This window comes from Argiope bruennichi, chromosome 3 (assembly GCF_947563725.1).
Source record: "Argiope bruennichi chromosome 3, qqArgBrue1.1, whole genome shotgun sequence".
Classification (NCBI taxonomy): domain Eukaryota; kingdom Metazoa; phylum Arthropoda; class Arachnida; order Araneae; family Araneidae; genus Argiope; species Argiope bruennichi.
Window position 1 is genome coordinate 21,979,835 of NC_079153.1, and position 24,922 is coordinate 22,004,756.

Below are 24,922 nucleotides of genomic sequence, written 5' to 3' on the forward strand. Positions count from 1 at the left end.
TTAAAAGACAAAACTTGGTTGATCAAATGCAAAAGGCAATGAAAAGTGCTATTTCTCACATAGCCATTTCAAATTGAAGGACTTAAATTTAATTTACAATCTCACTTTAAAATTGCCCACCCTTGTTTTGCATACAATGCTTTCACAAGGCAAGCAAACTGGGGGCTGCGTCAGGAAAATTCCCAACTCATTCCATTAAGTTTATGACAGCAGAAACGGTAAAAAAAACTTTTCTTTTTAAGTTAATGTGTTTTCTTCCGATAAAAGTGCAAAAATAAATAAATCTCATCTTCCCAGCAGCAACCTGTTTTGTGGGTTCCCACTCACATTCCTTCAACAGCCAATGAGCAACCACCTGCCCCCCTCCTCCCCTTCCTCAGGATGTTGTCAAGTTCCTGACTTTTCCAACAGATAAAGAGAAAATTTTTCTGCAGCGAGCACATTTTCATCTTCATACTTTCTCTCTCGACGTCCACTATGAAACTCCTGCAAGCGGTCTTCTTGACCGTTCTCGCTATCTGCGTCACAGGTGAGTACCGTTCAACTTCGATTCAAGAACCGGCTCAAAAACAATCCATGCATTCAGTATCAGAGCGCGTTTAGAGAAGAAATATATATATATATATATATATAGATATAGATATATATATATACATTAAATATTAAATATTAATCGTAATTATGAAATAAACGTTATCAATTTATAGAGAAAACATGCAAGAAAAATAAATCGAAATTTGCTTCGTTTCTTGCTACTGCAAATGTCATATATATATATATATATATATATATATATATATATATATATATATATATATATATATATATATATATATATATATATATATATAGATATAGATATTTTAATTCATTCTTTGAAATATAATTTGAAAAAAATTAACGTTATTTGCATTATTATTGTATTTTTTATAAAGAAATCATTATTAAGATTTTTTTTTTAAGGAAAGAACTATTTTTCTTTTCTTTTTGTTTTAATGCGATTAAAACAGATATTAGATTAGCAAGATAGGACTGCTAATAATGTTCGATTATGATACAAAATAAGTAAAAGAATAAAGATTTAGTTCAGTTATTTAAATTTCTCAGCGAAAAATTGAAGGAAAAAAAATCGAATGCAGTATAACTCATATGCATGATTATCTTCATTTAAATTTTTAAGAAATTCCAAAACTTAAAATAAAACAAGAAAAATAAAAGTAAGAAATAATAAATATTTATCGGTTTGAAAAAATTCATCTACGGTTTTAAACATACGCATACTCAATGCAAAATCCTCCTTAATCTTATTTTTCCAATTTAATTTCAAAGTAAATACGAAACATTTTTAATTTCGTTACTGTTAACGCTACATTTTCAATTCCGTTTGGAAAAAAAATCATATGAAAAATAGCATGAAAATTAATATAGTTTTTTATTTAATTTAGATTTTTTTAAAGCAAAAAAATAATATTCCTTGTTTTATTTGAAATAAAATTTTATATTACTACAGCAAATAATTTAAAAAGTTAATCTTAATTCTGCTTAAATTTTACTAAGAAAACATCTTATTATAATTTGTTTGTCATAAAATTTAGTAGTTCGGTCACAGTTCGCCTCGAATTCCGATATCTGCATTTCATTGGCTAATGAAAACTTCTTGACCGATGAATCTAAAAGGAACACTTTTTTCTTTGATTTTAATGTTTTATTATCTTAATTATTATTTACTTTAATTATTATTATGTTTGTAATAAAAATCTGCATAATGTATAATTTTTTAATGAAAATTATAGCTGAATAACAAGAAATATTTCTCGTCCTTTTTAATATCAAGGAAAAGGAACAATTGTTACATAGTATAGTTTAATAAAAGCCCTTTTTAAAGTGCGTTTTAATGAATAAAAATGAAATATTTTTTTATCGTTATTATTTTCTATTTTTATGTCAATATTTTTTAACATTATAATAAATATATGAAGTCTTGAAACAAATTTTTCCTAGAGTTCCACCCTTGGAATAACTTTTATGTAAATTAATAATATTATTAACTTAATCTAGATATTGCTAATTAATTTTTCAGAATGTTAAAATAGTACTTTTCATTCGGTTTAAAATTTATAATTTTTTGTATTTTGTAAAATTTGTAAAATTTAACGCATTTGGAAGCGAATGAAGAAATGATTACAAAATTCCAACTGCACAAAAATGAAACCAGTCAAATTAAAGAACTGAAAACAAAACTGAGTTCAAGTACAGAAGCATTATTTTCATTAATTCAAAATAAAGATAATGATAATCTTTTCATTAAATATAATTATTAATAACAGAATATCTTTAAATTTTAACTTCTATAAAAGCCTATAAATCTCGAAAAGCGTGGGTATATTGCTAATTAATTTTTCAGAATGTTAAAATAGTACTTTTCATTCGGTTTAAAATTTATAATTTTTTGTATTTTGTAAAATTTGTAAAATTTAACGCATTTAGAAGCGAATGAAGAAATTATTACAAAATTCCAACTGCACAAAAATGAAACCAGTCAAATTAAAGAACTGAAAACAAAACTGAGTTCAAGTACAGAAGCATTATTTTCATTAATTCAAAATAAAGATAATGATAATCTTCTCATTAAATATAATTATTAATAACAGAATATCTTTAAATTTTAACTTCTATAAAAGCCTATAAATCTCGAAAAGCGTGGGTAAAGGTCCAGAAAAATGAAAGAAAATGGAAATATTTACAATAAAAGAAAAATGGAAATCAATTGTGAGACGAAATTTACAATTTTTAGAGATTTTCAAAACCCATCAGTGGCTATGAGCTAATGGAACTTCTAAGCATTTTACATTTACAATGTCACATATAAGAACGTGAATTTGGTTCTAAAAGAAATTCTATTCAGAAAAAGTTGGATATAATAAGAATGGGAATGGTTATTATAAAAGCGGAATTATTATTTATCGACAAATTATCTAATAAAAATCATTAAGTGAATATTGCAGCTTTTAAATGAATGAGATTTAATATAGTTACTAAACTCAAAACTGATTAAAACTTTGAAAAATTCATAATGTAAGTTGGTTAATTCTATTTCTATCTCTAATAATAATAAAGAAGTATATGTTGGCGATTTACAGGCCAGCCCAATCTGAATCTAAAAAAAATTGGCACATTACGAAATATTAAGCGTATTTTCTTCAGTAATATTTGAAAAGATTACAGAAGGGGAAAATGTTTACATCATCTTATAATTTAAGAAATCATCTTTTATATAATTACAATATTTTCTTCGTGTAATGCTTTCTATTTTTAATAAATTTAAAAAAAATATTTTGAATTTATTTTACAATATTACATTTTATTGCCGAACTGAAACTGAACTCGTTTTCCTTATTGCTTCAAGTATTTCATCCTTTAATTGTTGATGATCGAGTTTTGAAGATTCTGCTTTTTTTTCCCACTTTGAGTGTGTCGCAGTTTAAGGTATGCCTTCAATAAACGTTTTAAATTTTTTTCAATACTTACATCTTCAGAATCTACTTATCTTTCACTTTTACTTCAGAATCAAGCAATGATGAAAACATTTTAAAGTGCGCACATTTCTAAATACCATTAGTCTTTCTTGTGATATATTGAATTTCCTGTGATATAGACAGAAAATTAGAACAAACAATGAAAAAAATGGCATAACGCTTCTCAAATAGTATGGGCTATATGTCTATCAAAATTTGATGTTCAAAAACATTTAAAATCGTTTATTCATTAATTCAAAATTGTTTAATAATTAATTAGTAACATAAAATATTTAATGAATTTTTTAGCAACTAATTTCACGGAGAACCAACTGGTTACCAAAGGTGGCTAATTTTAATATAAACTCCCCAAAAGTGGATATGAAATATAGTGTGTTGCTTTTGTTTTCTACAAGAACAGCAGAAAAAGGAAATAGCGTTTTCGCTTTTTTGTTTTGATTTCACTTTCTTTCTTTTCTTTTATTTATTTCCTTCACTTTCTTTTCCGATATCGTTTTACAAGTTCATTCCATCCTACGAAGAGGCAAAAGAAATCGCAACCGATCCTTCTTCCAGTATGGCTTGAATAGCGTCTTGTTTCTGGAGACCGGTTTTCCAAGGTTGAGGTTCGGAAAACTACTCACTTTCGGTCTCGAACGAGACCCTTGACCTTTTAGTTTCTCGCAATGTTATCAGCCAAAACCTATTTTTGCACTCAAACACCTCAGAGGAAAGAGGAATTTCTTGAAAAGTATTATCAATACCATCAGTCAGTCTTGCTAGACTTTTCATTGCAATTCGTTTCTTCACATTTACAAATATTACCTTGTGGTTTTACTGCACGTTTTCGTGGAAAATCCATGATTAGTTTTAAATGCAACCTTGCCTTTGATATAGCATTATCATATCTGGGTTTCTTTTGGTGCCCTCAAATCAAATCGAACAATCAGACTCTTGAAAAGTTTTAGATTTGACTCTCTACATATTTATTCTCTCATTTGAATTTCTTATTGAAAGTTGACATTCTATTAACAATTGAGTCATTCCTTAAAAATTATTAAAATTATTCATAGGGTTTAGAAGAAAAAATAGCAAACTAAACGAAGAAACAAAAGTAACACAGAAGAAGAATAGTCACTTTTTTCCCCTTCTTTTCTTTTGCAAATATAATACCAAAGACTTTTGTATTATTCAACAAATATTATGCTACTGTGCCTGAGAAGTTAACATGTCTTAAATAACAGTAGCTATCATTCGCAAGTTAATTTGTTTTAAAATAATCAAGATGGTTTTTTTCGAAACATTTTTAATAGTTAAAATAGATGATAGTAGATTTGAACGGAAATGAATCCAAACTAATTAACTTCTTTATACATATTGACTAAATAATATCTCCTTTTAAAGTAAATGTGTAATTATTATGCTATTGTTATTGATTTATATAAGATGATAAAACATTACAACAACAAAATATATCATTCCTGCATACCGATCCTAATTTTAAATCTTCGAATCCCAGTATGCTTAGATTTAAAACTGCTGATTTTATAGAAAATAACAGTTTTTGGTATTAACTTTGAATTAAAATAAGAAAAACGGTAATTCATTTAAAAGAAATATGATATACTTACACAAATAAAGAGCAATAAATTTTAGAATTCTGAGCTATAAATATATTACACAAAAACCACAATCTTCCACTTTCTTCTTGTTGTAGATTCAGCAGATGCAGTTGATTCTTAAAAAGGATAGTTTAAATAATTATTGTCTCACTTTTTTAGAGAACACAGAGCTCTCGAATTATTCTTGTGAAATACAAAATTCGGACCTATGCCATCTTTATATTAATAAAATAATTTGCAAAAATCGGATAAATAAATCTTTTGGTGACCGTATTAAACTTACATAATATAAATTAGTGAAATAAAATCGTTTGCAAAGCAATATTTTAATTTGTGCAAGGTAAATGAATAAATAAATCTTTGCAAATAATGAATAATAACTAATTGATAATAAATCTTTATCAAGTAAAATGACAGTTTATTTAGTAATGAGTAGCTGTAATAGTAAGTAATTAAGTATCATCAAGTAATTATGAATAAATCTTTTGTGGATCTTAACTCAATAAACTTGCATAATATAAATCAGTGAAATAAAATCATTTGTAATGTGAGATTTAATTTTGTGCAAGATAAATGAATAAAAAAAATCGTTTGCATTTGCAAATAGCGAGTAATTATCAAATTTTTTAGGACTTTTTTTTTGTGTGTGAAGTCCAAGAGTTTTTTTAATCAAATTAAATTTTAAACAATTAATAATTTCATTGAGAAGAGATTATTTATGGCTTAAGGTTGTCGTAAAGACATCATTACATGTTTGCTGTTAAAAGATTAAACTTCTTAACAAAAGCATTTGCTTTTTTTTTTCTTTCTTTTAGCACAATTTAATGCTCCTGGCCGAAGACCACCACCAACGCCGAAAGTTCCAGAGATGGATCAAAGATGTATGGATTGTCTCTGTCAGGTATGATCACCTTCACTAAACTTTTAAGGAAACATTTATAATTTTTTTTATAATTTATAGAAATGTACACGATTATAGCACACGATTCTCCTAACATAATATAACATAATATTTCCTGATAATTAATATTCTTATCCCTTGTCGTGGTAGTTTATAGATTACTTTAATTTTCCTGCTGGGTTTTTTCAGTTTACTAAATAACAATAAAAAGATATAAAATTGCTGTGTCAGAGATTTGGTTTGATTCTTTTTAAAATATTGAATACTAATGAAAATAAGAAAATTTTAATAAAAATAGCATCTAAAAATATGGATTTAGTCAATTAAAAAGTTGAATTTTTTGTTTAAATTATGTTACATTTTACAGTCTTTGGATTAAATTTCGCTCCCCAAAAAATAGTATTCAATTTTCAAATCCGTCTTACTCAAAATCTTTATTATATGGCGTAAGCCTACGGAATAAAAAAAATATGAAACTATTTGAACAAATAACTGATAACGGAGTCCAAAATATATTTAAAAATTGAATTGTTATCGAGTTGTGTAAGCAATTGTATAATATCCCAAAATCTAACGCATTAGAAACTGAGATAAAATATATTACACTTTTTTTATCTTTACATCCATGATGTAAATCAAATTAAATAAAAATGTATGAAAAAATCGGAAATATTTTTGTATTTAAAAATTTATAAGTGAGAAAATAAAATTTCTGATTTCTGTTCCGAAATAATAATATTTATATGAATATGACAAACAAAAATTTATTTTCTTTGCTATTATCTGTTGATGAGAAATACTTGACAATACAAAATTTCCATACTTTGATGTATTTCTATTTGTTCTAAAAGGATAAATTGTTATTTCTGGTGTTGAAATGTCATGCAATTGTTGTTTACTATCAATCATTACTTCGCAAGCTGTCATAACAGATATACACACAAAACAAAACAGAAGTTTGGAAAAAATTATTTATAATACTTCAACTGATTGTTATAGGAACTTATGAAAATTCCTATAAAATTTTTATAAAAGTATAGTTTAATAAGCGAAGGACAATTTATTTCTTCTAAGCTGATAAGGATTGCAAATACTTATACTAATAATATAACTGCTACGATTAAGATCATTCATATTAAATACGAAATGCATTTTTTAAAACTTACTTATGTATTTCACACATAAGCAAGCCACATTGTTTATTAAATGAAATATTTAATTTTACTAAAAATGTATATAAACATACAATTTTTGAAAAAAGAATTGAGTGAGCCGTATGAAATAGCGTTCAATTTTATGATAGATTATATGTGTTGTTACGTCTATGACACTATAATGAAAACACGTGAATCAGCTCTGTACAGGATTTTATTAATTGTAATAAAATTATAACAAAAAGCAAGCCTATCCATTTACGAATTCGAACACATGTTTAGTTTAATTATATTAACATGTAGTTTTTGAAACTATATGAGGTGAATTTTCGAAAATACTTCTCAAAGCCACATCGAGAAGATAATGAAATTGCCCCTCCATTCAAGTGCTCAAACACGAAGATGGGAAGTACAACGATAATGATAAACAAAGCAAGTTTAGGAAATAAAATTGGTACGATCTGTTGTGCAAATAAAAAAAAAATTGAAAAATAAGTTTCACATTGCAATTTCTGATGCATTCCACAAAATAAATATTTAATTGCTATCGTAAACAGGAAGAAATATTGTATAAAAAATCAACACAATTTTAAATTTATTTATGTACTGACACAGTTAATTGACTGGGTACAATATCTTTAATAACTTAAACACTTTGAAGCAGCCGCTTGACAAACCATCCTCCTTCCAAGAAATTTCAATGGTAATTCACAATCCTTTGTTAGGTAAGTTCTCGCTATTGATGGAATTAGCAACCTCCTTATTTACACAATTCTCAAGCACTTTCAATGTATCTTTCCAAATAGTTAATTAAAATGTTACTTTAAAAGAATATTTCATTTTTAAAGTTTCTTGACAAAATTATACTAAATCTGTGTAAAAGAAATTGAAAGATAGTGATTTTCTTAAGGTGATAAATCATAAGGGAAAAGAAAAATTAACAAAACATAACAAATAGTTTTAGAAATGAGACACCATTGATGATTTTTCAAGGGGTGCAATTTCGCTTCGGTACAACACTGTCATTATTTATCTATCTAATAAAATTCTTTTTTTTTAATCTCAGGCCAGCAGCAACTGTGATGAGAGCCTGAAGTGTCACAATGCTGGGGGAGGAGCCTACTTCTGTGGCCCTTACGTCATCTCGTGGGCTTACTGGCATGATGGTGGAAGACCTGGTGATCATGGAAAACCACATGGTCTGTATCTATCCTTTGTATTAGAGTTTTCGAATAAAAATGTGTTACTAATCCCATTATCCATAAACTGTCAGTGTCACTGATAAGAAATGAATTTTAAATCTTTCTTTATGATAAACTTGATCATGTAGTACCTTGTACCTTATTTTTCAATAAGCTGTTTCAAAGAATAATTATGTGAAACTTTAGTAAGAAATAAAATTTGGAAAAAAGTTAAGAGGTAGGTAAGAATCTTCAATACCAGATATTGAGGCTTAAAATAATATTCTCGAGTGTCTATCCGTATGTTCAGATAAATTTCTTCAGAAATCGGGTAAGCTTTTAAATGATAATGACAATCGAGCCTTACACAAATGCCAAAATTGTCTTTCTGTGTTTTGTATCATATTCGTAAACCTACACTCTTTAATATCGTCGACGACGGAAAATTTTTCTAGCATCAAGGCCACATTTTTCAAATAGGCAACCTAGGAACTTTCCTATACGAAGTCTGGTATTCGAATTACTGCAACAAAAATCAAATATAGTACGAGTTTCAAAGTGTTATTCTAGATAATTTTTTTTTCTTGTTTCCAAGTTTTCTTGCAGATCACTCCAATTGTTGGCCCAATTTCTTAGCAGTTGGTTGACTAATTTAGAAGTCAAAAGTTCTTGTAACTTTGCATTAGAATATTTAAATTGTGTCAAACTTTTTTGAAAATTTTTTACATTTTGTTTGAATTTACATTCTAATTTCATTTTTCATTGATGGTGACCAGCCCTCGTGAGAAACTCTAATGCCTTGTATATTACTCTAATAAAATATTTCGTTTTATCAGATTTGTTATTTAAAAACTTGAGCTTTGTAACAGTTTCTTTTACAAAATTTTGAAACATAACCCATCATTTTTTTTCCACCGTAGATTTCGAAAACTGTCTGAACAACAAGACCTGTGCCGAGCAAGCTGTCCGGGGCTACATGCGCAAGTATGGCCAGGACTGTGACCGCAGCGGTGCCATTGACTGTTTCGATTTCGCTCGCATTCACAAATTAGGTTATGGTCAGTGTTCGAGCGACTCTATCCTCGACACCGATTACTGGGAGAAATTTGAAATTTGCTACGTCGGATATCCGGATGACAACGTCGCCAGCAATTACGGTAACAACGATAAAATCCCCGGACAGTTTGGCAACGATGATGAGGGACGTTACGATTATGGAGAGGCACAATTACAGGCACGGAGAGCCAACAAAAAATGAAGAGTTTCGGAAAATGGAAGCCTACAATATCATGGACTCTTTCATTAGTAGTTAATAGACAACCTCAGATGACAGAACCCTGACTAAATTATTCATATGTGCCATTTTCCTGATTATCAGGATAGTTTTCCAATCGAGGTTATTTCTTGATGTATCTTTAAAATTTTACTTGTTAATAAGAGGCAAGAAACTATGTTCAGTGAAATATTTAAATTGGTCATATTTCCTTTTTTTTTTTTTTTTTTTTTTTAAGTCTGGTTGAAGATTTTATATGAGTGCAATGTGCAATAAAGACATTGTGTGAATGCGTTTTATTTTTACTGAAATTTATTTGTGAACTCACTTTTCCCCCCAATCTTCAAAATTCCAGAAACATTTTACTTTTTATATACTGATTAAGTTTATTATATTAACTGTTGCATTTAAATGCATATATTTCACTAGACAGCTACTAGGACACCAAACACAACGACTAAACTAATGTTTCATAATATTGAATGCAAGCAATCTCTGAACGAATTTTGCCCAATAAACATCAGTCAAACATCTTCGCGGTAAAAACTTGGCAAACAGTATAATATTTCTTTTACTGCATCAGTAACATAAATATTGAATACACCTAGTTTTTGCTAAGTTTATAAATTTCGCTAAATGAACGATGCAGACTGCTATCATATTAACACTTTCACTACCATGACGCATGTCTGTGATTCATGTCTTTTATTGAATTAAATGACTCCTTTTCTAACTAAACAGGGTTAGTTAGTTAGCTATATTAACGTCCCGTTTAAAGCAACACTAGGACTATTTTGGAAAGGACCTCATAATTTTGAACTTCGGTCAGATGACGAGGATGACACCTGAGCTGGCACCCCCCTCTCCACACCACACCAACGGGAGGACGTTTCTAACTAAAAAGGGAAGCAGTCATTTATTTAAATATTAATTAGGAATCACAAGGGTAAATCAAATGGTGCAGTGAATGTATATTAAGGAATACTCTCATTAAAACTTACGAAATCAGAGCAGATACTATAGATTACGCACAAGACAAGTCACATAAATACTCTTTTTGAAAGAATCTACTTACATTTTAGCTTGGGTTCTGTGATCTGAGACCTCATACAAAATCTCATTTTATAACAATCTCTTCTTTCTCGTTCAAATGCAAGTTGAACTCGATATAGTTTAGTTTGAAATCCTACACTACGTTATAGTTCTTTTTTCTGGATTCAGATAAAAATTTGAATTGGGAAAATGGAAAATTGTTATTTTGTTTTTAAAAAGAACCATGAGAGGATCGTTTATTTCTCTCTTACAAAAGTTGCAATTACAAAACATTTTTTCTAATTTTTTTATGTTAGCTTTTGTTTACTTCTTTTATATGTAATACTTCGTCGGGTACGATGCGTTTCGCATCCGATGAGAGGTAATTGGTTGGGGGTATTTTTGTCTCTCGAGAACTTCTTTTTTATTTTAGTAAAAAACGGAGATTCTCACCACTAATGTATGTTCTTTCTTAGTGAATGTGCCAAATGTGTGTGTGTGTGGGTTTTTATAAATAAAATGTTCGTAGAATGTGTTCTTTGTGGTGATTCTTAAATTTCTATATTTTTCTGAAAATAAAAACAAATTTCTTAATTTTTTCTCCTCTTTATTCCTTAACTTCTTTTTTTTATAATGACTTCCAAAGATTTAGAATGAGTACATACATCAGTGTAAATGTATACATAATTATAAGTATTTAAAAATAAGGTATTAAGATCTTTTCAATAGAAATCTTTTCTTTCTTGAAAGAACCAAAGAAAATTCGAGCTTCTGAATCGTGGCATAATAATGTTTTTAAATTTGTTTTGTTTGGTTCGATTGCATCAGCTGTTACATTTTATTCTTAATAACTGTTGCATTATCAATTGACTGTAAAATGCTAACCGAAGACCAATATTATGTTAATAGAAATGAAAGTGAAAATGCTGCATTTAGTTGATATGAAATGGAAGCCATTATTTCTGTATATTGCAGTAAAAACATATGACTAAAAGATTTAATGATATAACGCTTTGAATTTCACTATAGCAATAAAGTCATTATTTCAAGTTGTGTTTCAGAAATTTTTAAAAATTAATTACAGAAAATATTGCATGAAAATTAAATTAGCTATATTAAAACTGGCCCAGTTAATTTTATTTCCAGCTGATAATAATTTGTCTAATTTTTTTTTAAATTTTAAATTGATCTTTAAATTTATTATGTGTGATTATATTCTCAAAAGTTATTGAAGAAATTATTAAAATTTTGATTACTTTTTAATTAAAAAATCTTATTAAAACGTCGAAACATTTTTACTTAAAGAATACCTAATACTCAAGAAATAACTATGAGCCAAATTTGGTAATTTTAGATCCAATGGTTTGTCTTCCGTAATGTTGAATTCTGTGCGTAATGGAACCTTCATGCAAATTTTCTGTAATATGGAAACATCACGTATTAAAAATAAACTTTGCATATGAATTAAAGGCATATTTTGCATTTATAACATAAAAAGACCCGTGAAATAGGGACTAAAATAAAAAAAAAATGATACTATAAATTTTTAACAGAAAAATGTCAATTTTAGTTTGCAGCCTACTTTATGCCACACTAGGTACTTAGTTTTCATTTATATTTCTTAAAAAGATATCTTAAAATATTAATTAAATCTGAAGTTAAGAACAAAAGCGATTTTCAAATAAAAAAAACTTAAATTACCGAGAAAAATTTTCAATAATCTTAAAAATTTATTATTACGCGAACGCAAAATAAAACAATAAATAGGTATTTATAAAATCATATAAACACTAAAAAGGAAAATGTAATGGAATCATAACATGCCGCTGCTGGACAAAAGATTTTTCCTTATAATACCTGATATCCCCCCCTTCCAGATTTTCTCATAGGAAAATGTTTTTTCCATAGCATCGGATTTAATATGCACCAAGCCCGTATAAATTTCGTATCTCTAGTGCAATCGGGTTTCAAGTTAGGTGCAAATCTCTAGTGCAAACGGGTTTAGAGTTCTTGAGACCCGAAGCTGAGATAACAAGGGGCCACCATGGTTTTATTGATGGTGCAGAGTTATCTACATTTATCCAAGCCTTTCCGTCATTGACTTATTACATTTTTTTAAACTCATAGTCCTAAATTCTGAATTTAAATTTATTTCCTCGATAGTGCTGTTATTTTAATAATACCTGAATACCTTTATTGAATGCCTGTCACAAGAGGATTTACATTATAAACTAATGGGGCAGATCTCCCAAATACTTTCTCGTATATTCTATAATAAACGTCATTAAATGACACTGGCGTACAATAGTAACTAAATATTAACTTTTGGCTCAAATTGTGCATTTTTAGCATCGTGTTATTCTTGGCGAGTTATTTGGCGATTAATTCATCCCACGAACTAATAATATATAAAATAGAATTTGTGTTTTAAACACGTTTTTCTAATATTATAAACCAAAATTTGACAAAAAACTGAAACTGTAGTCACAAAATCTCATACCGGATTCGATACAGTTAAGACATTGCGTTTTTGTTATCACATTTACAAGTTTCTGAAAGTACAGACAGATAGACAGTAAACCCGTCGTTACATTTGGCTCAAAATTTGACAGGTGTCTATACTGTAGATGTTAAATCTGCGTATCGAATTTTATCTATATAAATCTCTTCGTTTTGTAGTTATCGTGTTAAATTATATTCGAACAGACGGACTTACTCTGAATCGATTTTACTCAAATTTTGAAAGAAATCTGCAAAATATGTGTAAAGACCGTATACTAAATTTCAATTGTCTAGCTCAAAGCGTTTTTGGTTTATCTTTGTCACAGACCGACAAATGAACATGATCCAAAAATGTGTTTTTCGAACTCAGGAAAGTTTGAAACGTTGCGATTCGTCAAAATCTCGAATTCGAAGTTTTTGAAAATTACTATATTTTCTCTATACTAAGAGAAAGTAAAAACGGAAATGAATTTTTAATCACTCGAATTACATCTCAACGTAAAACGTTCTTCTTGGAACGGGAGTTCTATTTTCTACTTCTAAAGCGAACGACTATTCATTAATCTTTGGACTAATTGCTTAACAACAATGCCTTAAATTTTTTTTCTCGTAATATTAGGTTATTTCTGTTCTTATCAAGGTTCATTTACCGATTTTTACCAATAAAATTTGAGATTGAATGATTATGCGTTACTCCAAATTGAAAATATTAAGCAGTTATAATAATTTATAACTGCTTAATTTTAATTTTTGGATGTAGTTGGGAAACAGCAATTTCTGAGACAATAATCAATACTTCTTATCATTTCAAATACATTCTTTTCAAATCAGTTCGCTATTATGATCAGAAACCTAACCACATATTCTTAATTATCCCATAACTTCTGGAATAATTGAGGACTTATGGGATAATTGTGATCATTGCTACAACTGCGATTGGTTAATTTATAAATAAATTTAGGAAAAACAAACAAACATGATCATACGGTCTTCTAAATTAAAGGCAAATTTTCTATCTCGTATGATCGTTTTAAGATGCACGTACATATTTGAAGATTTTTTTTTAAATTTTAATTTTAAAAATCCAGTTTTTTCACAGTAGGTTATTAATATATGTTTAAACTCATTTCAGTGAGAAAAAACCATATTACACTAATTATTAATTAATTAAATAATATTTAATGAGCTAATTAGCCTATTTTTTGAAACATGATATCTTAAATTCTAATTTGTACAGACACACAATTCTAGTTGGAAATGATGCCTAATATTAGTCTTCATGTTGTCTGCCTCAAACGAGTTATAAAAATGTATAGTTCTTTTTAAACAATTTTTTCATCAACGTTGAATAGAAAAAGCGAGATTTTTTCTGTCATTTTAACATTTAAACAGTTATTAAAAATTTATTTCTAAAAATATAACTTTGATTGAGGCACGAAACATCCGCAATTTCATACAGATTATTTTAATATATAAATAACTGCATTTGGTTCATTTCTTGTTGAGTTATGATTGTTTGAATGAAGCAACATAGTGGAAAAATATCATCCTTCATAAAATGAGTTTTAAAAACACCGTAACTAGAGTTTTTAATGAAAGCACCTCAAGAAAAATAATTATAACTCGAGAAACATTTCGAATATTGATAACATCTTGGTATCATTTGAAAGCTAAAGGATCAGAGAACATTATAAAAAAATATTCGATATTTTGAACGATTTTTGAAGTTTCAAGTGTGTACATACAGCTTAAATCGAAGAAAATGGCAGTCTGTAAAATTTGTTCCCATTCTCCCTAACTGAACATATATTCACAGAAAAAGAAATTGGCACTTTTTGTACACGAGTTAACCCTGCTTACTTGAATATTTAAAGTGGTACGCACATTTCAACAAATTTCTTAGCAAAGCAAGTCTTTTTTTCAGTTAACATATCTACACTGCCCAATATAAATTTCAATTAAAAAGTCCCAAAGCAAGCTATAGCAAAAGAAATTAGAAATTCTGAGTTAGAACCAATAAGTTAACACTTAGTAATTTCGAAGTTTATTCAACCATCACAACTAGACAACTTTGTAGCAAAAGGGTTAATTATTAAAATACAAAGCAAGCAAGTAAAAACGAACCGGTGAATTTTCGCCTCGTGCGGCTCTTACATTAAGTAAGACCTGATACTTCACTAAACAGTAGAAAATTCAATGCCAAACGCGTGGCCAACTCCGAAGAACCATGAAGGTCAGCAACACCCGAACAATAGGATGAACCCATTGCGCATATTTACTGCCACATGCCTACCCACTCTTAATAAATCTAGTAAACAGTAAGAATTACACGTGCGTTCTCATCTGCACGTTACATTTAATTATTTCTGGTTGTTAAAAACACAGAAAAGAGTAACAATCCGTAAATTATTAGCTCTCAATCGGAACGAATGTGATTGCTTCAGTTAAAAGCAATGATTTATGCCTTTAGGTCAACCCGTTTGTACCTAAACTGAGATATTAACCCACCTGTAATGCTTCAAGGGCGGGTGCTTCACATAAAAAAAACTTCATTTCTATACAATGCATCATTGTCAAACAGTGATGCATAAAAAGAGTTTATTACCATTGCATGAAGAAAATGTAGAGGATACTTACACGAATCTCCTGTCAAATGATTTGGTCGATGCCAAAATCATATCTGTATTATTATTATTACTTTTTGAATTTTTTTTACAAATCAAGTAAACAGTAAGACTTCTATGAATATTTCTGGAAAATATTCGTACACACATAGATCAACATCCCAGAAAATCAAAATAAAGGGAAAATGTTGAAAATTAATTTTTTTTCTAGACACCCTGGCAAGAAAAAATTATTTAGACTTGAATCCAAGTTCTACTTTTGCTTTGAAGTTTGATAAAAAAAATTGGAATTTTAATTAAATGAATTCATTAATTTGCTAAATGCCAAGCGTTTTTATTTTCATTTCGTCTAACCCGATTTCTTTCATGGAGTTTGGATGTTTATGATTTTTTAATAACAAATCATACGAAATGTATAAAAGTGTGTAGTTGTAAATTTTGATATGCTAACAACCTGAGATGTGCACAAAATTGCGATAAGACTGCATGGATTTACATGCATTATTTTGTGATATCCAGATTAAAATTTGTAAAGTGAATATAATTTTTTAAATGTATGTCATCAGTCAACAATGATTAACGCAATCATACAAAAATTATATTGTGAGTCCATAGTGATTGAACGAAAATTACGAAGTCATTCATTGGTGTGTAGCGAAGTACAAAGTGGAAGTGCATTGTCAATGACTGGAGATTGACAAGGCGCTTAACATGTCAAAAAAAAATTAATTTTCAAAATTTTCCCTTTATTTTGATTTTCTGAGATATTGATCTATGTCAGTACGGATATTTCTTAGAAATATTCGTAGACATTTCCTAGAAATATTCGTAGAGGACTTACTGTTTACTTGATTTGAAAAAAAAAATCAATAATAATAATAATAATAATACAGATATGATTTTGGTATCGGCCAAATCATTTGACAGGAGATTCGTGTAAGTATCCTCTACATTTTCTTTATGCCATGGCATTAAACTCTTTTTATTATCACTGTTTGACAATGGTGCATTGTGTATAAATGAAGTTATTTCATGTGAACATGTCAATTGCAATTGATTAGTTAGTTGAGTATACATGCAATATACTCTATACGCTTTTTTATACAGTTGCATTCAATAGCGGAAGGAACCTTTTAAATGTTTCAATAATATAAGTACAAATTTTTACGGAAAAAAAAAGAAGAAGCAAACTACCTACAAAAGAAGCAGTTTTCTTGACCAAAGGAAAATACTATTCTTAATTCTGTTGCTTCCTATATTGTTCTTATTCTGTAATTTTATACTAAATGAGATATTTAGCATGATTAAATTTGTAATTAGCGAACCGTAAGTCTGAAAGTTTCCCGAGTCCGATTCGATTACACAAATTTTGATGTGCCTGCTGGCAACACAAGTTGCCACCCATACATTTTACCTCAAGACTTTCTCCCTTACTCTATAATAAAGATGTTATCACCCACCTCCGGCGAAAAATTAGGGAATGGGGTATTTGCGCTCAATAAATTATTCCCTATCCCTGTTGTATTGTACGTTTACTGGAATTTGGATCTTTGGCAAGAAAACTTGGCGCGCATCTGAAGGAGTGACGGCATTGCAGAAGTAAAATGCACAGCATCTTGTGAAAATATTACTCCAAAGGAATCAAAGCTAAAAAATTTCCATTTTGGAAATTAAATAAAGGTGGAAATACAAAAATAAAAATCACAAATATTATTTTCAAGTGCAGGGCTAGAAAAAAAAAAACACAATAAGAATGTTTTCGTAGCTTTTTCTCCTATGGATATTTTTATAACTATATTTTTTAAATATATATATAATTCAGAAATCGATGCTATTTTGTCTGTATTTTTTTTTTTTTTTTGCAAAATTTTTATTTGACCTTGCATTTATGAGATTTTGTACATACATTTATCTTATTCATATATCTTGCAATAAATGATAATTAATTCTATTATTAATAGAAAAGTAAGACTGTTTTTATCAGAAAAATAAATAGCGGCATTAAATTCATTTAAAAATAAGTAAGATATAAGAGAATCTATAGCTGTCTTATTTACTAATATTTGAACAATCTCAATTTCTAAATGAATTTTCTTGAAAATCGCTATAATCTATACTCATAAAAGGGAAAAAATGTATGTGTGTGTATATATATTAATATTACAATAGTTCATTAAGCAATATTTTTGTTAAGAAACTAGCCGCCTTTGGTGACCAGCAGTTCGCCAGTATAAAAGATCTCTAAAATTTTCAATTATATATTTTATGTAACTTGATCTCTTAATAGCTTTTCCTGCGAAATATTTAGCTATCAAAGTTTCAGATTTTGATAGTTATATAATTCAGTCATACTATTATGTAGGCCTTAAACAGTTCTGTTCATTGTATTACTTACTAATTTCTGTCAGAGCTCATACAATTTGCACGTTAAATTAGAGTGGAAATGTTAAACTGCAATTAATATAAAAACATTTTTTACTGAAACCAAGCACAGCTTTTTTTTGAATATGAAAATTGAATGCAGAGTCGCTCAGCATTAAAGTTGTATATGCAATGCTGAATAATTTTTGTAATTTATACAATATCTTAAAAAATTACTCAACAAAAATTTCTCTAATTCATCGTAAAATTCAGTTTTTAGTCTTACTTTCAAAGCATTTAAATGATGCAAATGAAAATATTTTAGTTGACTTCAGTCAATAAATGTTCTTATGAAAAAATTATGAAGTTTAAATTTTATACAGTCCTTTTGTCCTAAGGAGTCATATTCTGCGAAATACTCTTGACACTTCAACTCTTAACTCAAGTTCAGTAAATAAACTTTCTATCTTCTGCGATCAAATCTGTCAGTGTTTACATATCAATATTAGAACAATCAATATTTTCATAATCATAAGCCATTCGCTGTGGAGAAATCCTGGTAAAAGATTGGCTATCTTCTTTGAAAAGTACTATGAAGTGTTCTAAAATCGCCAAGTTTTATTGAAGAGTGATATTCAAATTTCATAAATTATTTAGTTTTAGTGAATGATTTAGTTGATTGAAGTTCAAAGATTTTTATTTAACCCTTAGCGCTCCGAAAAGTAATTAATGCATAAATATTTGCCGAATAAGAGAACTTGTTCATTGCTCAGCAAAATTAATATATATAAATTTTTTTAAGTTGAATTTTTCCAGAAAATTAATCTACATATTTTTACCACTCTTAAGTATTTTTACCAGTCAAAATTTAATAAAATAATTAAATAAAACGCCAAAATGATGCACTGCCTTGAATGGTTCCTGAGAGGAGAGATCGGAGTGCTAAGTGTTAAAATATTGATGTCTCAAAAAGATTTGTTAAATATGATTCAAAGGTTAAAGGTTAATGTAAAAGGGTAAACATGTAAAAGGATTACAAAGGATAATGTTAAGGACCCATGTAAAAATTTAAAATTCTTAATTCATCGGAGCATTTATTGACACCAGTAACATAAAATAGAATTGTTTAGTTCATTTAGACCATTTTGTTAGTAGATGCGTGCCCCTGATTAAAATTAACTGATGGGCGCTGATTACAGTGATTATCCAATAGACATATTAAACCATGTTTGTCTTAAATTTAATTGTTTGATTTAATTAATAATATAGATATTGTAAAAGGTCATAGAAATCTTTTCCTCCATTTACTTTTTAGAAAATATATTTCAAATTTTTTCGCTTCATACAGACACTTGCTGAAATTTACACTTTTATATATTTAATTTACAATAATAGTTGATTTATTTTTTTAATTTGAACTTCTGTCAATGTGATAGCAACAGGTTGATAAAAGCTAATATTTCCCATTGGCGTGCTCGTGCAGATTAAATTTTATTTTTATTTTGCGCGAAATACATTGTTGAAAAATATAGTTAAAATATTTCTTTAAAAACTCGTTAAACATGGAAACTTAATTTGTAGATTAAAGCATTGATATCATTAAGAAGATAATTTTTTGAGTTTTATCAATTTTGCGCTGTAATTTTTTCGGAAGTTATAGCGTTGTAATTTTTAGAACGTGTATCCATTTTTAAATCCTGTTACTCTTTAATGTAATAAATTATTGTATGTATAAGGAATAATGGTAGTGAAATTAATTAATATTAGATAAGAATGTTATCTGTAATGCGCATAAACAATGCTGAATGAGAAAGTTTTTGTATTAGTTGAAATTTAAACATTTTCGTTTTTCAAGTTTCCATTTTTGTTGAGATTACTGAAAATTAAGAGATGCATTGCACAAAAAGCGGAATAGTTTTTAGTACAGTAGTAAATGTTACATGTCCAATAGAATTTGAAGTTCAATATGCTCTTGTGAGTAAGCGATCAAGAACAAGCTAAGTAAATTTTAGCAACCATAAATCTGAATTATAAAATTAAGTTCGTCACTGCTTTCATAAAAATTTTTTAAAAAAAATGCTTTTTAATGTGTACTAGCTTTTGTGTAACAATATATTTTGCAACTATTTTTCTTCAATTCCTGGTTATATAGGAGTAATCATAATTTCTATTTTAAAAAAAAGCAACATTCCTACAAATTATTTAATTGAATCTCTCATTTTTTTTTAAAATTTTAGTTACATAGAAATGAACAAAAATTGCTGATAAACTTTCAGAAATGCGGAACAGTCTTGACTATGCTGAATGTCAGATAGAGAAATATTTGCAGTTAGTTTATTCTTTTTTTTTTTTTTTTTTTTTTGTTGTTGTTAAATGTAAGTGACCATATTATGCATATTGTGAAATATTAAAAAATGAATTATTTAGAAATTATATTCATTTTTTCAAAAATTTCTAACGCCTTTGTATTATTTTCATATTATTTTTTTATGTAGCAAGTTTAAATGTTGCATTTAAATGTCGTTTGTGGTACATTGAATTATGTATAGTTAAATCTGATAGTAAATAAGCTAGAAAATGAAGTAATATATTTCAGATTTGAAGGAATTTCAGTAACTATCAACATTTTCTTATTAAAAATATGTTTTTTTTTTCTCCTGAGAATTAACTAGCAACTATTTTTAAAATTATTAATATGATTCCTATAATTTATTTTAGCCAAAAACGCTTATTATTTTGCAAAAAAAAAAAAAAAAAAAAACTTATTGGAACAGCTTTAAGGTAAAAAATACATTAGCTCATTTCAAGAATCAGCTTGTGGAATACATAAAAGCATACATACATATAGAAAGAACTTTAATTTATTGATATCCATTTAAATTTGAATTTAAAGCTCATTCTATGTATTTTTTTTCATTTTGTTAAATAAAGTTAAACTGTAAGAGATATAAAGATTAAATTCTCATAAAACTAAAAATTATAATTCATTTTATTAGATAAAACTTGTATTATGTACATCAGAATCATAATTTTTATAAATGTCTTGCATGTGGGAAAATTATAAACGTGTTCCTTAATAATAAATACATTTTTAAAGCAAATTTCTCACATTTTATATTAATTATTTTAAACACTCGTCTGAAACGTGGTAAGGGGCTTCAGCATTTTTCTCACGGAAGTTTCGTTTCGTTATCAGAGACAAGGAGTATCACTGTCACTCTCATAGGGATTTGATTACCATTTGGCGTACATTGTAAAATCGCCAAATCTGACATGCAAAGATAAAGTTTATAATGTGGTAGCCTTATTTAAGCCTTGAAGGGTAGGGGGAAATTTATTGAGCGCAAATGCCACACAACCAAAAATTATGAAACTATGGCGACTCTTCTTTAATCTTAGGGCTAGTTGCTTAACAGCAATGTCCTAAAAATTTTCTTCTGGTAATATTCGGTCATTTCGTTACTTATAAAGCTTTATTAACCGACTTTTACTGATAAAATTTGAGATAGAATGAATATACATTACTTTAAATTGAAGGTATTAAGTAGTTATAATTATTTGTATGTGATGGCCCATGAAATAGAATGCATTTTCAAACAGTATTTCGGGGTAGTTAGGAAAGAGCAGTTATATAAATTCTCAGACGATAATCAATATTTCTTATCACTTCAAGTATATTCTCTTTTTAAATCAGTTCGGTATTATGATCAGAAACCACCCCACGTATTTTCAGCTACCCCTTAGCTTCTGGAATAATTGAGAACTCACGAGATAATTGCGATCATTGCTACAACTGAGATTGGTTAGTTTATAAATAAATTCAGAAAAAAAATATAGAACTATGCATTATTTTAAATTAAAGGCAAATTTTCTATCTCATATGATCGTTTTAAATCGAAGAAAATGGCAGCGTCTGTAAAATATGTTCCCATTTTCCCTAACTGAACCTACATTCACTGAAAAAGAAATTGGCACTTTTTGTACACGAGACAACACTGCTTACCTGAATCTTTAGAGTAGTACGCATATTTTAACCCTTTCTAGGACCGTGGGAAGTATGTTTCCCACCAAATTTATCAATCTTTGCATGAAATTATGTAGGTTGGCATAAGTTCTGACAATTTTTTTTAGAAAGACAGAAACTTAGAGGCTTCAGTTCTTTATCTTACACAAAATGATGTGTCTTGACTTTTTACTTAATTATTAATTAACCAAATTAATTAATCAATCAAATTAAATGTATCTAATAAGCTAAATGATTCTCTTTTCTTATTCTAATTTCAAACCTAAAAATATTTTAACATAATATGACTAGAAAAAAATGGTCCTTTAAAGGGTTAACAAATTTCTTAGCAAAATTAGCAAGTTCTTCTTTAGTTAACATATCTAGATTGTCCAATATAAATATCGATTAAAAAGTTTAAAAGCAAGCTATTTAAATTTATTTTTAATCTTTCCACACCATATCTAGACTGCCCAATGTAAATATCGATTAAAAAGTTCCAAAGCAAGCTACAATAAATGAAATTAAAAATCCTGAGTTAAGATCAATAAATTAACAATTAGTCATTACGGAGTTTATTCAACCATCCAAACTAGAAAACTTTGTAGCAAAAGGGTTAATTATTAAAGTACAAAGCAAACAAGTGAAAAAGAACCGGCGAATTTCCGCCTCGTGCGGCTCTTATTTTAGTAGACCTGACATTTCAGTAAACAGTAGAAAATTCAATGCCAAACGCGTGGCCAACTCCGAAGAAACCGTAAAGTTCAGCGACACGTGGCAACACCCGAACAATAGGATGAACCCATAGCGCTTATTTACTGCCAATTAATTACTGTTCTTTCCGTTCTCACCTGCAAACCATTCTGAACTATTTCCCGTTATTAAAAACACAGAAAAGAGTAACAATCCGTAAACTATTAGCTCTCAATCGGAATGAATGTGATTCCTTCAGTTAAAAGCAATGATTACTGTCTTTAGGCACCTTAACTGAGATATTAACCCACCTGTAATGCTTCAAGGGCGGGTGCTTCACATAAAATAACTTCCTTTCTATACAATGCACCATTGTCAAACAGTGATAATAAAAAGAGTTTATTACCATTGTATGAAGAAAATGTAGAGGATACTTACACGAATCTCCTGTCAAATGATTTGGTCGATGCCAAAATCATATCTGTATTATTATTATTATTATTATTTTGAATTTTTTACAAATTAAGTAAACAGTAAAACTTCTACGAATATTTCTGGGAAATATTCGTACTGATATAGATCAACATACCAGAAAATCAAAATATAGGGAAAATGTTGAAAAATATTTTTTTTTTCTAGACACCGTGGTAAGAAAAAATAATTTAGACTTGAATCCAAGTTCTACTTTTGCTTTGCAGTTTGATAAAAAAATTTTTGGAATTTTATATATATAATTTTAATATATATAATATAATTTTTGAAATGTATATCATCAGTCAACAATGATTAACGCAATCAAGGAGAAATTATTATTGTATGTCCATAATGATTGAACGAAAATTGCGAAGTCATTCATTGGTGTGTAGCGAAGTACAAAGTGGAAGTGCATTATCAATCACGAGAGTGACAAGGTGCTTAACATGTCAATTGCAATTGATTAGTTAGTTGAGTATGCATACAATGTTTATCATTTTTATTGAATCTATCGTAATCAAGAATTTTTTACCAACACCATCAATAACAAAGGTTACTTCTCAGTAATTTTTTTAAACAATAAGAGTTTAAAATACCTAACACTTGGTAGCACTTGTTTCGGAAATATCCTTTTAGATGATAACATTGGAAAGTTGTTGTAATGTGGAAAGTCTCATGACTACGTTGTTGAACTTTCAGAAAATATTGAAGCTGATACTAAACCATTAATTCCCATTTGTTCTATCTTTTCGATTTAAGAGAGCGCAAATAAATCTCATGCGATATTCTTATTTTGCGCAATATTTAATGATTAACAATGCCCTTTCAAGAAGTCCAGTATACTGTATTGCACGAGCTGAGATTATTTTCCGAGTTTTATTTTAGGTTTTATTAATGAAAAATTAAATGTTTCATTAGTTTTGACAAAACCGAGCTCATATTTCAGTACCTATGAAAAACATTTGTGGTATATAATACAGCAAATTTTATAGCAAAAATTCAAATTTAAAATTTCTTTTATAGCAAAAATTCAAAAATTAATCAGAACAAAAAATCAGAGGATACCTCTGATGTTCAGATGAGAAAATTCTGGTTTTGTGATTGGATTTTTCTTTCCTGATTAGTATAATAATGGAAATGGAATTATCGTCGATGACAAGTCATACATCTGTAGGAGGGATTAGCGTATGAGTTGCTCGCAGTAAAGGTTGTTTCTTTTGTTTACTACAGTACCTGAGGCTATTTGTTCCAGTGTCTCTATCATTCAATTCATTCCTCCTACCGAAACAAGGCGATGGTAATTTTTTTATAGTTATCAAATATGAAAACGACTATTGAAATTTATTTGATTTAAGCGGCGCATGACTAAAAATAAAAAATATGAGTATTTGCTTGAATTACAACACAAAATTCATCATGCAAATTATTATACAGTTTCATATGATGACTATTATACAGTTTCATATGATGACTATTATACAGTTTCATATGATGACTATTATACAGTTTCATATGATGAAAATTAAAATTAATTGATGGGTTTATGAAATAAAATAAAAATTTAATCCAAAATTGAAATTTTCCAAA

General features: G+C 28.3%; 1 protein-coding gene across 1 annotated transcript in view; it reads left to right on the forward strand.

The window, feature by feature from the left end:
- The first annotated feature begins 372 nt into the window (after positions 1-372).
- LOC129962779 (uncharacterized) overlaps positions 373-24,922 on the forward strand; it is a 40,950-nt gene continuing 16,400 nt past the window's right edge. Inside the window, exons 1-4 of the mRNA XM_056076774.1 lie at positions 373-529; positions 5,953-6,038; positions 8,259-8,391; positions 9,294-9,620. Of these exons, the coding sequence (XP_055932749.1) occupies positions 478-529; positions 5,953-6,038; positions 8,259-8,391; positions 9,294-9,620 (598 nt within the window). The 5' untranslated portion in view covers positions 373-477. The remainder of the gene's footprint in view (positions 530-5,952; positions 6,039-8,258; positions 8,392-9,293; positions 9,621-24,922) is intronic.